The 16655-nt window shown below is 39.7% G+C and overlaps 1 protein-coding gene across 1 annotated transcript in view; it reads left to right on the top strand.

Moving 5' to 3' along the window:
• Positions 1–16655, top strand: part of AK5 (adenylate kinase 5) — an 82033-nt gene that overhangs the window by 51339 nt on the left and 14039 nt on the right. The window contains exons 8-10 of the mRNA XM_033151786.1: positions 1124–1200; positions 11726–11770; positions 13159–13201. Of these exons, the coding sequence (XP_033007677.1) occupies positions 1124–1200; positions 11726–11770; positions 13159–13201 (165 nt within the window). The remainder of the gene's footprint in view (positions 1–1123; positions 1201–11725; positions 11771–13158; positions 13202–16655) is intronic.

The following is a 16655-nucleotide window of genomic DNA, read 5'->3' as shown; positions in this document are numbered from 1 at the left end:
ATGGTAAAGCAATCTGTTTTAGATAGTAAAGGGTGATAGATGACAGCAGACATTAGTGTCTGAATGGTGCTGCAAGATGTCTTAGAAGTGTTAACCCTAGCAGGGGAGGCGGATCCATTTGGTCCCTTTTTCAGGCAGCAACATATCTTGGCCTCGCTGCAGAGCAGGTCCTTCCAGGAGCAAAATGTTGAGGAGCAGGGGTACTTTCCACATTCTTTCCCCTTTCACATTTGAACTTGTCTGATAATAACAAGAGAAGCAACATTAAAGCATGATAAGGAGTTGTTCAACCGAAGCATCTGTTCATGAAGACATATCCTTGGTGACAAACGTTCTGCAGCTGAGAAAGCAGGAGAGTGCAGAAGGAGGTTTATGAAGGAGTGTTAGAGCTCCAAGCAGGACATACAACAATGCATGAGAACTAGCCCAATGCTCACACAGCAGGAACAAGAAAAAATGATCCTAATGATCAGCACAAACCTTAAGTGTGATGCTGTCTGAAATGGTCTCCTTTATGCCCTTTTAAGGAACTGATTATTTTGATAAATACAAAGCAGCTTGATTTAAAGAAAACTACATAGGCTGAGAAAGATGCCTAACGACACAGAAAACATGTTCACTGTCTAAATTGACCAGAATCTCCTTCCTGACCCCCTGAAACTATGCATACTTTGACTTGTACAGTCTCTACTTCAGTAGAGTAAAGCTGAGAACACTAGAAGTTCCCCTTGGCAATCAATGAGAATACTTTTTTTAAAAAAGCCTTTCTGTGCTTCACTGCAATTGGAATTAAGTTTGAACAGTAGAAAAGCAGCCTGAAAAGTAAGAAAGAAAATTACCTTCAAAACTTTTATTTATGTTAAAGATGTGAAGCACGTTAGTTATGAAATACATTATACAACCCAATGCGTGTTTACTTAGGACAGTGCAGTCCTAAGCCCTGGGTTGATTGAGGGTAGGGTGGTACATATTTTGCTCATCACCAGTCTCCACTGACAGAGCAGAGCATCACTAGTGTATGTGGAGTGGAGTGGGGGTGTAAATCATGACATACATACAACCGTACATACAGTGAAACCTATCAATCCTTTTTCAGTAGATCCCTTTCTCTTTCCTATTTTAGGTCCAGGTGAAGTTGACCTTAATCTCACTGTGGACCTTGGAGATATTGCTGATAATGAATTTGACTTTGAAGACCAGGTAATGGATTTTATCAGTTAAAAGCTTTCTCTCATTCATACCATCTTTTAGGTCACTTGCTTTAGCTTCCATTTTTCTCTTAGGTTGTGTTCACACACACCCCCCATTTACTCTGCACCCAGTGTGCTCACGACACTGGTTTCCGAAGTGGTACACGCAGGACATTAACCACAATCCACCTCTGTTGTCCTTTAGTTTCTTACAAAATACTGCATTTTGATGCATTTTCTCCCAAACCAGCATCAATCCAAATTGAGAAGAAGAATGGACCCGCTGTGTTTTAAGCAAGTAATGTGTACACAGCCTTAGCCTCCTTGTAAACTAAAGGATAGACTTCTGTGATATAAAGGGTTAAATTCATGTGGCTACTTAAATTATTTCATTGTTCAACATACTGTTACAGATTTTTTTTAAATTGTGATATTTCTTAAATATAGGGGTGAAGGCAGACATATATTCTACAAATGATGGAAATAGTTGTGTAAACCACTTTTAATGTTGTTTTATGTGTACAACATAATAGATGCAGCATTCAAAGCACTTCCACCACATTTCAGAATGTATGTCATTCTTCATCATAAGCATATTGTTATTATTCTGAACAAACCTAATGCTTCTCAGTACTGTGTTCCTATGTTCTTTGTATTCTTTTCCTTCACAGACTCCCCTCAGTTCCAAACAAATTTCCCCTTTCATGTTGCGCAATTTGTTCTGGTTTCTGAGGGGAAATACTGTCAGTTTTTATAGGCCAGTGAATTTTCAGAACACAAGGTTCACTTTCAATTCTTCCGCACAGTTATTGCATTAAGGCTATAGTCCTATACATACTTACCTGGGAATGAGCTCCACTGAACTCAGTGGCACTTACTTCTGGGTAGACATGCCTAGGATTGCATTATTTCAGTCTATAGCATCATCCCTCTATTTCCCAACTTCACCAGGAGGATGCTGTCGCTTATGTAGCCAACATTATATGGTCCAAACACAAGAGGGAGGTATCAGCAGGCTTGGGGTGAAATGGTAGAAGAACATGAAAAAAAATACTGGGGAGTTGTAGACCCCTTGAAAAACAGCCCCATTATTGCTTTTTCTGTTGTTTTCCTGGAGTTTGCCGAGGTGCATTGTTAACAGAAGGGTGTGTTTAGATGTACATGGGATTTAGATGTGCAAGGGATCCACTTAAGAACGTTACACTATAAATTGCCTTCAGCTTTGTGAAAATACTGGTTATCCAAGGAACCCATGCCTTTCTAAGGAATTGCTGAATGCATTAGGTCGATGAGTGAAAAGTAGGGTTGCGATATCCCCCAAAGTGAAAATCTGGATGGAGTTATTGGGCTTTCTTTTGGTGGTGGGGGTGGCAGCGGATTTTTTTAAAAAAAATCAAAGTTGTTGAGCTTTTGGGGGGCTTTTCTTTCATTTTTTTTTAAATTAAAAATGAAAATAGCCCAATTTGCCAAATGTCTGAGTTTTCCCGGACATTTTGCCGATTTTGCAAAAAACTGCCCGGATGCCATTTTTCTGAGCGATCCCCAGACGTATGGCATCTCTAATGAAAAGTGGAGTAAGAATTCGTAACATATGGTTGGCTCCAGAGCTTTCATAAGTGGGACTCTGCTCATAGGACACTTCTGGAAGGCAGGAAGGGCTGTTTTTGCCTTTCCTCCTGCAGCTCACTGTGACCACTGAAAAGGCCCACACTGGAGCAGAGTGGGAGGTGGCAAGTGTGAGCTCCTTTGGAAAGAAAATGAGGGCTGCAGGAAGAAGGGGGAACTGGCAGAACTTGCGGCCTCTTCTCACTCTCCATCCAGCAGGATCTTCCACTGGATCTTTAGCCCTTCTGTTTGAGGAAGGAAGACCTCTGTTTTCAGAATGTCCGATCTGGATGCAACCTAATGAAATTATCTGGGAAAGGAAATGGGAACCAGAAGGCAGTGTAGAAGTTTTCTAGTCGTCCACCAGCGACTTCACATAAAATCGAAATATGGAACAATGGAAGTTCAAAATAAGTGGGCAAGAACATGAAATTACTAGAGCTTTGCTCAGTTACCAGCTTCACAGAATAAATAACTTACTAAAAGGGGCAAAACCTAACTTTTGCGGTCAATTTCTGTATTAGTATTCAGCTTTATACCCTGAGCCAAGCCTTGCCTTACCTTAGAAAAAAAACTTCTCATCAGTGGCAAAGATGTAAATATATTTGGGGCACATCTCTTAGAAGTGGGTGTACAATTATGAACCTTACAAGTCTATCATTGTTTCTTTCTTCTTTCTTCTTTCTTTCTTTCTTTCTTTCTTCTTTTTTTTTCTTTCTTTTTCTTCTTCATTTTATTTATTACATTTATGTACCACCTTTATCTTCCAAGGATCTTAAGGTGGTGTGCACAGTTCTCCTCCTCCCCATTTCATCCTCACAACAACCCTGTGAGGTGGGTTGGGCTAAGAGATGGTGACTGCCCAAGGACACCCAGTGAGCTTCATGGCTGAGTAGGGATTCGAACCCTGCTCTCCCAGGTCCCAGTCCAACACTGACTTCATTATCCTTAGGGTATGAAGAGATTCTGTTTATTTTGCTGTGTGAAGCATTTTAGAGCTATAATGAATCATATAGGTCACTCTATTTATGAGGTATAGCTTAAGTATATGGACCCAGACTTGCCCTTTCACGAATCGGAGGACTTCATTCATTCATTTTACTCCCTGAGCTGCTTTGTCCCCCATGTTTCCTTTATATCAGGTATGGGGAAACTGCAGCCTTCCAGATGCTAGTGGAATCCCACTCCCATCATTTGTCACTATGGGCGATGTAGAGTCTGATAAAATCTGAAGGATCACAGGCTCCCTATCCTTTGTTCATATGGTTTAAGAATCAGCTAGGGAAGGGACTGAGTTTTAGCAGAAAAGATCCAGAGGGAAAACTGTTAATAAAACAGTTCCCCCACTCAAGCATGCATCTCCTGAGGCAGTTTTTTCCTCAGCGTATGCTTTCTGTAAAAGAAACAATTAAAAAATATCAGTTTCAAATGTTATTTGGGCAATAGCTATTGTGTTCTATTGAAGTTTTAAAGTACATGGACAAATGTCTCCTTATCATGTGGTAATAATTCTTAGTCATTTTTGTTAAGGGCTTTAACGGCACTTTTTCAAAAGGGTGCCATGGAGAGAGCTCATGGTGGGTGTTGTTAAAGGGTTAGCAATCAAACAATAATTGCAGTCACCACTGGTGGTGTAAGTCCAAGAGAGACTTACTTTTCAATGAGAAATTGGCAAAGTAGGAAGTCATGAGGCTTTGATTAATTTTGTCAGTTACAAGATCTTATCTTTTACTAGATGAAATGAACCAGATGCACATAGTTTTATTTGACTGTCAGCCCTACACAGCCCTACTGGTTGGCAGTAATGAGACCTCACTGTCTACATGGAAAAGCACAGGCATGAGAAAGCAGAAGCATTTGCTGCAGTTTTAAGATGTTGATTAAACAATTATTGAACTTAGCTAGAATAGTCAAGAGGGCAACCACTTTCGTTGTTTTAGATTCCCAATGCATGGATTTTGAGTACTACATTTTTCTTGCATGCTTCCATACATGCAAAAAGTTTGACTTGCATTTTGCCCAGCCGAAAGAGGAAGAATACTCCCTCATCCAGAAGTGTTTGCTGGGTGGTTTACAGTATGATGCCATGAAACATTGTCATACAATCCCTTCCACCCATTGAAAGAGGGGTGTGATGATGACCGCATGGGCAAGTCCTCCTTCGCCACTGCATGCCGCTGTCATGCTCCTTTGATGTAAATGTGCCAGAAGGAATTATACTTGCAAGCCAACGTATATGTACTCCTCCACATGTGGACAGACTGGGGCCCAATATGGGCCCCTCTTTTCATAGAGGTGCTCTGCACATCAGTATGTACATATAACACCTGATGTAGCTTGAACACATGGACTTTGCAGGAGAATGACAGGCGGTAGGTTAATGTCACACCATTATAATTAGAATACCACCTGTTTACAGCCTCTGTCTGAATGAAACCTACTTGCAGCCTTTATCTGAGCAATACTAAAACCCTTTCCCACGCTAACAGCAAATAAAAGTGCCCTATCTTCAAAGTTTGCTGTCGTTGCCTGTGAATATTGTGACTGTAACAGAAACTGAATGCTCCGCTGATTTTCTCATTACTCAGGGCCATCTTCAAACTGTGAATTGTCCCAAGCACTTTTCTGCTAAGAATATCAAATACGGAGAAGATGTGTATCTAGGTATCAGTGTGTCATATGTAGCTGAGAGTAGATAAAGCACCTGTCAGAGAGATGGGGCCAAGAGGGTTAGGTTTCCAAGCAACCATGTGCAGCTAAGGAGCTGAAAGCTAGCAGATATTATCAGAACACTTTGACAGCCAACGGAAGCTAAAGGCATCCATATGTTAAACACGTGATGCTTCTAAAATATCAGCAATAGCAAAGCAGCGATTCTGTATGGTACAGTACTACTTCTAGTTACCGACAGGTTTAGCTCATTTTCTTATGCAATGGCCATCATCTTGCTCCTTTAAAGGTTTTGAAATTTAAAATGCATCCAGAAAATGTGCAGCTTTTAAAGTGGTCTTTGAAGCAGCCTCTTAAGGAAAGAGGTCAACACATTTTTGTTTGGCTTGCTAGGCAGACATTATTTGACGTCACTTGTCAGTCATGTTGCTATCAAAATGTGTGATGTGAAGGGCAAGAATTTAGGAGCTGTTCTGGGTAGAAGATTGACATTACTGCACAGAGTAAAATAATAGAAGAAGAAGAAGAAGAAGAAGAAGAAGAAGAAGAAGAAGAAGAAGAAGAAGAAGAAGAAGAAGAAGAAGCTTTTATCTCAGTGATCAGAAAAGAAATAAAGTACACTGAGTGCAGGGCCATGTACAGATATTCTTGGGTGTTCTGCAACCTTTTTGTAGACCTTTTGGCAGACCTTTTTGCAGCTAAAAGGCCCTTAGGACATACAAGTACTTTCTTGTGTAAACTGGGGCACATTTCCTCCCAGAACATAGCGCATTGGTGTGCATTGAAGGCCATGCCAAGTTTCAAGAGAAGCTTGTGGAGCAGCATGGATAATTCTTTCAGGAAGTTTCTCTGTGTACATGTACTTAAAGGCGGTATCTTGGATTATAGCCATCATAAGCAACTTCTAACCCCTGCCATGTACTCTCTATATAGTATACAGTATAGCTCTCTAGTTTTCACAACCTCATTGTTTATTTTCACAACAGCAGTTATCTAACCAGAATGCAGACCACATTTTGACTAGAAAATAAAAACCTCAGGGGACACTTATTAATGACAGCCAATACAAAATACCTTTATAAATATATTATAAGGCACTTTAAAAAAAACCAGACCCTGTCCTGGAATACTAAAATATGGTAAAAGATCTATTAAAGTGCATAAACAATCTGTTCATTTTAAGTTACCATGGGAACTGGCAAGACAAAAAAAGAGAATTCTATATGCAAAGAACTATAGTTTGCCTTGGAGAAATTCTGCTTTTAATTTTACTTAGGCATCATAGTTTTGTGGGTTTAATATTTTGGGAGGGTGCCTTTCCTGCATTTGCATTTTTGTTTTTACTCTTATTTATTTATTTATTTATTTTCTATACTGCTTTATATTTATAATGCTCTTAGGGCATTATAAAATGGGGCGTTGTGGTGGGGTATCTGCTGTTCAATAATGACATTTCCCATTTGAGAGTTTGTTAGCAAATAAAGTATCATGTGGAATGAGATCTGTGCTTGAAATTTAGAATGAGAGAGTACATAAATAAGTTTTTAGTGGTGTTTGAGGATATGGTTATCTTCTGCACTTCATTGGTACAGTAATGAATTGATGTTCTGTTCCTGGGCATAGACACATAGATAGTTCCAACATCATCACCTCCCTCTGCAAGAGAGCTACTGACACATAACATGAGTTGCACACACATGACCCAGGCAATCCAGCATGATAACATACAAAGTTACTAGTGTGATGTAGGCTCTGTATACACGACACATTTAAAGCACAGCTGAAGCACTTTCCTGCTTCAAAGAATTCTGGGCACTGTAGTTTACCTCTCGTAGAGTTATAATTTCTTGAAACTCTTAGCAAACCACAGTCCTCATAATTCTTTGAGGGAGGAAATGTGCTTTAAAGGTATAGTATGTACGCAGCTATGAAGGAGCAACTTGAACTACCTTTATGTCATGGTTTCTGTGGCAAAGCTGTTACTCCATATGACTCAGTGTCTGAATTAGGTCTAAAACAGAGGCTAGGGATCTTAAAGAGGAATAGCAGGAATCAAACAGTGACAGGGCAGAGAGCCAGGGGGATAATAGAGAAAGGGTAACAGAACGAGAAGCAGTCAGTGGGCTATGCTGGTTTGTTTGTTTAGTTGGTTGTTGATGTGCCCATTTCTACAGGATGTTCTGCTTTTGAAAAATCCTATTATCTTATTTTTATTTTATTTTGAGCATGCAAATAAAAACCACTTTTCTTCTATCATTGAACTCAAGGCAGCTCTAATGGTTTCCCATCCAGACAGTGACTAGACCTAAGCTTTCATAGCTGGGTGGTGCCTGTATCAGGACCGTCATCCTATGGCCAAATAAAATGTATTCAGATGGCAAGATGAAACTATTGTTTTAATCCAAAATTATCTGTAGAATTAGAGGTGGTTGTTAGGTATTTAACACATATTTTTTGTATCCTTCAAATGACACAATTATTGAGCTCAGAAGCATAATAAAATCTCTGCCTGAAGCAGACCTCCAACTATTTCTAGAACTACTAGCAACTACGGTAAATTCAAGCAGCTTTTCACTGTTTTGAAGTCAAATGCCCATGGACCTGTGGTCAGATTTGCTCTCATTGTAACAAAAACACATAGCAATGGGATATTAAATACAGATCTGTAAACAACAGACTAAAAGTAATGGATGAGTTGAATGATAGAGAAAGGAAGCTATAAAACAGAGGAGGTGATGACTGAGGAGGCTAGGTTCAGACAGAAGCCATTCTGTATTTTATTCTTTTCCAACTTAATAATGGAGGGAAGCGTTGGGTGCCTGAAAAATAGATTGGAGAGGTCTGCCGTCATTTTCTGCTCTCATGAACCTTCATACCTAAATTTGAAAGGTGTATACAAAACTGGAAGTTAGAATAATGGATATTTATTTGCTAATGCTTAAACCTCTGTTCAAAACAGATCCATACAAGGTTTTGGCGAACTTTGCATTTGTTTTGTGAATTTAGTTATGAGTCACACAGATCACCACTACTGACCCCTCAGGGTCCCTTCCAATTCTATAATTCTATGAAACCAACTACAACATCCGAGTGGTTGTATTTCATCTCACTGCAACATGTGTGACTTGCTCTCAGTGTCTGGTTACAATAAAAGGCAACTGAAATTTCATGCGGCAGTTTAAAAGAGGTACTACTATAAGGTATTTATTGTTTGTAAAAGAAAAGGGCTGGTTTATGGTCAAAAGAAAAAATATATTACTGAAGCTTAAAATTTATTTTGTTATTAGCTTGCCAACAGTTCTTCTGCCATCCTCATCATCAGCACAGCTGCAAAGACAGAATCATATCTATGCTGCTATTGAAATTGTACAGTTTACTGCTACTGTATATTTTTTTAAAAAAAACAAGTTCAGCTAAAGCTCTTGCTTCACACTTAATTTTTCATTTCTCTCCCTCTTTCTCTTTCCTTCCCTCATGTGTAAGCCTTAGGGACAAGGCCTGTGTCCTTTTATTTTATGTACCTTTTTTTGTTTTGTACATGCTTCAGAATACTAGAACTAATAGAATTACTAGTAAATCAAGCCTAGCAGTAAGTAACTGTCAGCTGTTGGAGGAAAAAGGTGCTCTGACTTTATGCTATTTTCAATAGCATGTTATCTGTTAGTCACATTAAGGAACAATCACCAAGTTTTTTTTATAAGCCATTAGAAAGAGAGCTTGCATGAGAATGGTGAGAGCATGATACACTAATTGCCCTTGCTTGTTTGATTTACACAGAGTTTTATTTTCTTTCACAGCTTTCCTGTTCAAAATTAGAATAATTGGTAGTACCAGGGTTCTATGTTTACCTTCAAAAGAAAAGCATCTACGGTCACAACATTAGGGGGGAAACTATGGGCCAATTCAACTTAATCTTTGTACTAGAGGAACCCAATGCAATGATACCTGCTATCTCCTTGGGCTGCATGCCCCCTGTGTCCTCCCCAGATCTGCTCCTGGCTGTCAGGAGAAACCCCCTACCCAAACAGCAGGTGGTGGTGGGTGATAGAGGGAAGCTTGCACTGATGGAGCAATCTCCTTAGCACTTTGTTGAATACATCCCTATGCATTCTACTTCAAAGTGTCAGCTGGAGTTCATAAAAAATACAACACAACAGAACAGATAAAATTGCCATATTGAAAATTATACAAATTAATACTTGGAGAGCACCATAGTCACCCTTATTTTAACATCAGCCCCTAGAAATTTTGCAGGCTGCATTGGTAGTGCCTGATGGTTTTGGTCTGCAAGGAGAAAAGTCGCTTAGAAGTCAGATGTTTGTCTTGGATGAGAGGATAATAATGATGTTAGCTATTTTATGCATGTTCCTTATGCAAGTAGCTGTTTTAGCAAAAGAGCAGTGCATGAAGCAGTGTTTCAGTATTTCCACCTGCACACAGACAAACACAATTTTGGAATGGAATTCTCTTAAAATGCTGAAGGCAGTAAAATCTATCGTCTGTATTATAGAATGGTTAGATCTTGTGGATTCAATACCATTGTATCAGGAAGACTATCAAAAACTACCATACCAGGGACCATAGAGCAGACAGATTGTTCAGTATCAAATAGGTGCAGCCTCAATAGATTCCTTGCTTTGCTAACACCCAGACTCAGTAACGGTTGTGATGAAAAGTCAGAACAACATTGCCTTAAATTAATGGCTTTCACCCAGCTTCTTTCATGTAAATCAATTATAACTTAGGGAAACTTGACAAAAGGGGATAAATTCAGCTGAAGCCAATACTTAAATATTCTGAAATATTTGAGCCTGTTTGAAATAGAGAAATAACCAGTTTCTGCTAAAATCAGCTTTTGAAACACATCCTGGTATAGAAAAAAAAGATCTAAAGTATTTAAGAATCTAGGTTCAAGCACTGCAGGTATAACATTTTAACCTTTTGTTCAGAGAAATACATTAAAATTATGATATTCTCTGTAGCTTTCTTTTTTTTTACCACATATTCCTGTTGAGCTAACCATGCTCGATATGATTGAAAAACTATGCAAAAGTATTTGAAGACATTAGGTGGTATAAGACAAAGCTATATTCAGAGACAACCCTTGGGTATTAATGAACTTAGGTTATTGACAACTAACCTAAGTTCATTGACTTCAGGGGGTCTGCTCTGCATATAACCTAGCCACATGCCACCCTCTAACTTGTTCAGTTACCTGCTCCTCCCATTTCTGTTTTATTTGAGAGGTGGGGAGTGACATATAGAGAACTTTGAGTTTTACAGTACTTTACCTCAAGGTTTCTTTTTGACAGTATTCAGAAATTCAGTATTTTCCAGGGCCTGCTTTTATCTGGGACTGAACACCACCATCTGTGCACAGTACAGCAGAAACAGTTTTTGTGACTGACTTGGGCACATGATTACAGGAGATGATAAAAATTCAACAGTGTTGTTGACATACAGATTGAACAGGATAGGTGCTTGTGCAACCTTGATGAAACCCTTTTGAGGATGGCAGAGAAGCTATAAAATACCTCTCTGACGTACTTTATACCTTCAGCCAGATATTATATTAAAAAATAATATTTTTAATATTTAATATTTTACCTAATGACAGCAGAGTCCTATCTCAGCTTTCATAGTCCGTATATAGAATTTATTTTTAATCATTCAGTTTAAATCAGTTTCTTTGATTCAAGAAACCTCTGGGCAGTCCTTTGTGGTTTTGCCAGATTAATTGCTTCCACACAGAAATTGTCAAGAGAAGAACATCCAAGATAGCTTGGCCCTTAGTTCTTAGAGGGCCAGAGGGGAAGGTCAGTCCGTGAACTCCAGCTGATAACGTTCAAATTGGTTGATACGTTTTTAAAGAATAGTGCTGCTTCCAACTTCATAATATGGGCATTGCTGCTCCATACAGCATGGTTGACCTAGAAACATCCTTTTTTGCACTTTTTTGTGGGATGCTGATCATTATGCACACTGACTGCCTCAGTGCCACTCAACTGCACTGTAATAGACATGCTGGAATTTCTGACACAACACACACTGCAGTCATGCTCTGCAGCAATAGATAAGTATACTCAGCAGAAGTTCATTTGAAGGTGCTGTATCAAGAAACAAATACAGAACAGCGCAGTGGGAGTAGCATTGTGGCCAGTATGTTAAAAGGGTCTTTACTATTGATAAGAATAGATAATAGATGCTGATGCATGAAGATGTAAACCATAAATAACATTTTCCAATATGTTAATTGACAGACATTTGACCAGTCATGCCTTTCTGGACCTGAGAATATGGGAGGTGAGTTTTACCAGCTATTCTCTAGACTACTGTCATAAGTGTTGGCAGAATGTTCCCCGTGTCTGTAAGCCACAATTCATGAGAAATTTAGGCTACATTGGAAGATCGCACACTGCAGCTTCCACACTTCAGCATAATTATATTGTATTGTGGAAATTGGATGGCTATGGTTTTTGGTGGGTTTTTTTAAAGATACTGTATATGTTTTAATGTATCAATTCATTGATTGTTGATGTATTATCAGACAATGTTGTACATCACCCTGAACGTTACAGTTCCCTCAGGAGGAAGGGCAGTATATAAATATAATAAATAAATTTGAGACAATATAATATGAGCACACGCATAGCAACCTGTAGAGCACACTGTTACATCAGAATGCTCCAGCATTAATACCAAGAGTTCCGTAAAGGTCAGAGTTGTGGGTGTCAGGAAGGATATGCACCTGTTGACTGTGGGACTTCCTAATTTGGCTAAAGAAATTAAGGGTAAGATCTTGGTTCCATTCGAGCCTTCGAGGCTGGTTATGTTATAGTAAGTATGCATAGGGTTAAGGTTTCTTCTGAACAGCTGTGGTTGTGCCTTTGCTTGGGTAAAGAATGAGCTGCTGTTCAAGAAAAGAAAAGGCTGTTGTGTATAGATCTCTTTAATACACTTGTCTGGAACGCAGCTAGTGACCAGTGAAATCTGGATGTAAGACTGAACTTAAACCAAAAACATCCCCCAACACACACATACATGAATGTGACCAAATGAATATGAACTCTGACAAATGTAAACAAAGCTTTTTTTAAAAGGGAGGCACACACTACGAACTATTCTTAACTCAAGAACACTTTATTCATAGATGGGTCATTTTTCATTTTAATATTTGGTGCACACACAAAAGAGCTGTCAGTGTTCTCATGCATTAAATATATATTTTATCACAGCTAGAGTAACAGCTATAAACTATGACTGTGAACTGTTCCTTCAATAAAAGAATTTCTAGTTAGAAATACAAGCTTGGGTTTTAAAAAAATATATTTTAGCTGCAATGTATATTAACTTGTCTGGGAGTAGTTCCCATTCAACTCAATGCTTCTGAGTAAGCATAACCTATTATAAAGTGTGATAGATAAGCATAAACATATTGTGAAGTGTGTCATTATCTACACAAAATTTTAAAAAATCCTTCCAGTAGCACTTAGAGACCAACTAACAAAACTTAGCTCATACCAAGAACAAACTTAGTTGGTCTCTAAGGTGCAACTGGAATGAATTTTTTAATTTCGTTTCAGCTACAGCAGACCAACACAGCTACCTCCCTGTAACTGTTATTATACACAGTTTTATATGTAGCAACACTTATTGCTAGAAATCTTTTCCATTCTTTTCCATTTAATTTAGGTTTACGGAAGACCTGAAGAAATCAAAAATAATTTTTGTAATAGGTAAGTAGGAACTTCATACACCACTCTCCCATAGGCAGCTAGCATTTCTGTATACAAATGCCCACCACTACGTTAAAAAATTCTTCTGGCAGCTACCACAAAATTATAGATCTACAGCTAGTTTTAGATAACTAGGCATTCCAAATGCTAGACTATTTAGCGGTGGCAGCCCTCACCCTCTCCTTTCTGGGGCAATACTTACATCATAGGGTAGATGGATGAAACAAACTGCAACTGTTGGGGAATCGTATACATAATTTCAGACTATTCAGTCTGAATGACTTTATTTGGGGTTCACCCACTTTTTGAACCGTTAATTGCATCCTAAGTCACATGGCTGAAACTTGTGTCATAACAATTTCCAGTGATTTTTCTAGGAAAGAGGTGCTGGAACTCACCACGAACACCTCCCTTGTTCTCTTATAATGTCAGTGGCGCCCACTAAGTTCCAGTGAGTTCTGGCTGGGAAAAAAAAATCCCTGACAATTTTCATTGTACTACATTTGTGGGAGATGATGGGTGGCTGAGGATGAAGCATGAGAAGTTTCCATAACTGATTACAAAAATGAACGCAATAGTATTGCTTTCTAAAGCAAAAAATAATAATTGTTTACTCTGAGTTTATTGCTAAGGTGGTTGATAATTTCAGAAGTGATTGTTAGTAATGATAATGGAAATTGTCATGGCTTTGCACTATCTTAAATAGTCTGATTTAGGATTGGCCCCATATAAACAACCAGATTAACTCTTTTACAATGCAGGAGGGAGGGTATCTTGAATTAGAACCATCTCTCTGAACTGTTTACACTGTGGACAGCTTGACTACTGTAGGACAAGTTTACAGGAGAATTGTGATCATGTTGTGTCATTCCATTTATTTATTTCATAAAATTTATACAATGCTTGATTTTTAAAAAAGCAACCTATCAAAGTGGTTATGATGAAAGAGTTATTAGTAGGTATTTCGATCAGTTCCCCTCTCCCCCCAACCAAGGCTGGCTATACGTTATATTACTTTTCAACATTCCACATTTTTTTAAAGACAGAATCCAGACAGATTGTCCATGAATCATAAAAGTAAATATAACTTCATAACTTTTTTCGTGTTGTTATACAAGAGTGAGATATTCCACATGGTAGTTGTTTTATAGCTAATAGGCAATGAACTTAGAACCAGTTTTATTTTGCTATAAATAATGTTACTATATTAGTATATTAGATCCAGAGAATGAGGTCCAGTTCACACATGCATATGTATCTCCTGATTATTCAACATCGGATTGTTACCTGATGTTGGAGATTGATATCATAACTATTTCTGTGGTGTTTGTTCTGCTTCCACACATATGGTAACTGTCACTGGATGCTTCGGTCATCACAACAGGCCTGTGACTCTGGTTGCTGTTAGAGAAAATGTCAAGATGGGCTTGCTTTGGTTGGAGAAAGCATGATTCAGAACCTAACCTGCTTCTTTCTCAAAAGGCACCATGTGGCATTCATGCTAAAACTCTCAACTATTCTTATCTTTTTTGCTCCTCACACAATTCCATGATGCATCAGGCATACAAAGTCCTGAAAAGATTGGGAAGTTGCTATGGCAATTGCCAACACATTGTAAAGGGCGTGGGAATATGCATCCCTTTCTTTGGAAAACACCTGAAATGCTGTACTATGCAGTAGAAGAACGGTCCTGGCTTTGCAGCATATTTTGTGTCTCAGAATGGAATGGGGGAAATGTTTCACTGGAACCATGTTTGCATTAGTTGGATGAAAATAAATACACATCTTTAGCAAGTAACTCAAGAAATTTCACCAATGAAATGCGATTCTGTCCCCTCCCCCTGCAAACTATGTTGCATTTCTGCTGTAACTGAACCAGACTCATTTCCTTTTGAGTGGATGTGCACTGTTATTCTGTGAGCAATTCTGGCATGCATCTCATGTGACTGGCAATTGCTTTTACCGGTAATTTCCAGATATTTTAAATTGTTGTCTAGAGCAATCCGAACTCCACCCCCCACGCCTACCCTGGCATGGCTTTGAGTGGCAGGGCCTCGGCCACTCAAGTGCAAGGTGGGGGAACAGGCAGATCACTGCACCAGCCCAGAGTTGGGGCAGTGATCTGCCCCAATGCCACCACAACTCATGATGGCAGCAGGGCTAGCCAGCGGCAGAGCATATGCCCATGCTCCCCAGGGTGGGCACGCTCCCGAGGGGGGCAGGGCGTGGAGGGTGCCCTCCCAGGCACAGGATAGCCTCTTGGGTACATGGAGCAACATGTGTGCCCTGCAGCCAGGAGCGGAGTGAGCCAGCGATGGCGGACATTTGCCGTGCCGCCCGCCCGACTCCCAAGTCTCCCCTGAGCTGTTAAAACGAAGGGGGGAGGGGGAATGCTGCCGGCAAAGTGGCGCAGCTCCCTCACTTTCCCCGATGGCTCGGGGTAGGCTTGGGAGTTGTGACCAGGCAGCACGCCAAATATCAACCCCCCTCAGCGAAGACACTTGGGGCGGTCCACCCCATCACCCCCCCTTCCTCCGCCCCTGGGGCTAGCTAGGGATCCAACAGATCCCAGGCTGTCTTGGCCTTGTCCCCACCCCAACCAAGGCTGGAAAAGAGACACCTCTGTTCAATTGAACACACTGTTGCCCAGTGCAAATAGGGTTTGGATTGTTTTGTAAAATATTAAACTGCAACAGCAGCTATTTTGGCACATGGGCCATTTGAAACTACTAGAACTCTTTGCTATGGTGACAGGTCCTGGGAATGCTAATGACATGTGTTTCCATAGCAACTCACCAACTTGTTGCTGTCAACCACATTATCAGAATGTTCTAGAATCAGCTTAGAATTGAAGTTCTGCTTTTTTGCCTCTCTAGTCAATCCTTGCTGGTCAGTTCTGGCCATTTCACTTTGTTCCTGGTCTTGTGCATAGTTTCACATATCATAATGCACTGGCAAAATTGTAGAGCCAGTGTGGGATAATGGTTAGACAGAGTATTAGGTTGGGGTCCCTGCACAGCTTCTTGGGCAGTCACAGTTGAACTTCCCTTATTATTTATTTAGAAATGTTAATGTCTCCCTCCTCCACTATTAAGCCTTTAAGGGAGCTTACCGTATCAACAGAATAATATAAAGATAAAAATCCCAGTGAAACTCAAGTAGAATAGTACAAGAAAAGAAAGGAGAAAAGATATTTCAGGGAATGCTTAGGCAAAAAAAGCAGTTATAAATTGGCAAAGCTGGTGCTGCGCAGACAGGATGCTACCACAAAAAATCCTTGTCACCCATTCCTCCCCAATTTCTCCCCACTGTGGGCCCAAGCAGTAAAGAAAGTGGCTGTTTGAGCAAGACTTCAGAAGCTAGTCTCAACAAATAGCTATGTGTACAAGAGAAGGTTGTCCTTCATAAACTCTGATCTGGAGCCATTTAGAGCTTTATAGGGCAAAACCAGCAT

Source organism: Lacerta agilis, chromosome 6 (genome assembly GCF_009819535.1).
Source record: "Lacerta agilis isolate rLacAgi1 chromosome 6, rLacAgi1.pri, whole genome shotgun sequence".
NCBI classification, from domain to species: domain Eukaryota; kingdom Metazoa; phylum Chordata; class Lepidosauria; order Squamata; family Lacertidae; genus Lacerta; species Lacerta agilis.
Note: the sequence above shows the minus strand (reverse complement) of the source record. Positions and strands in the feature narration are given on the sequence as shown.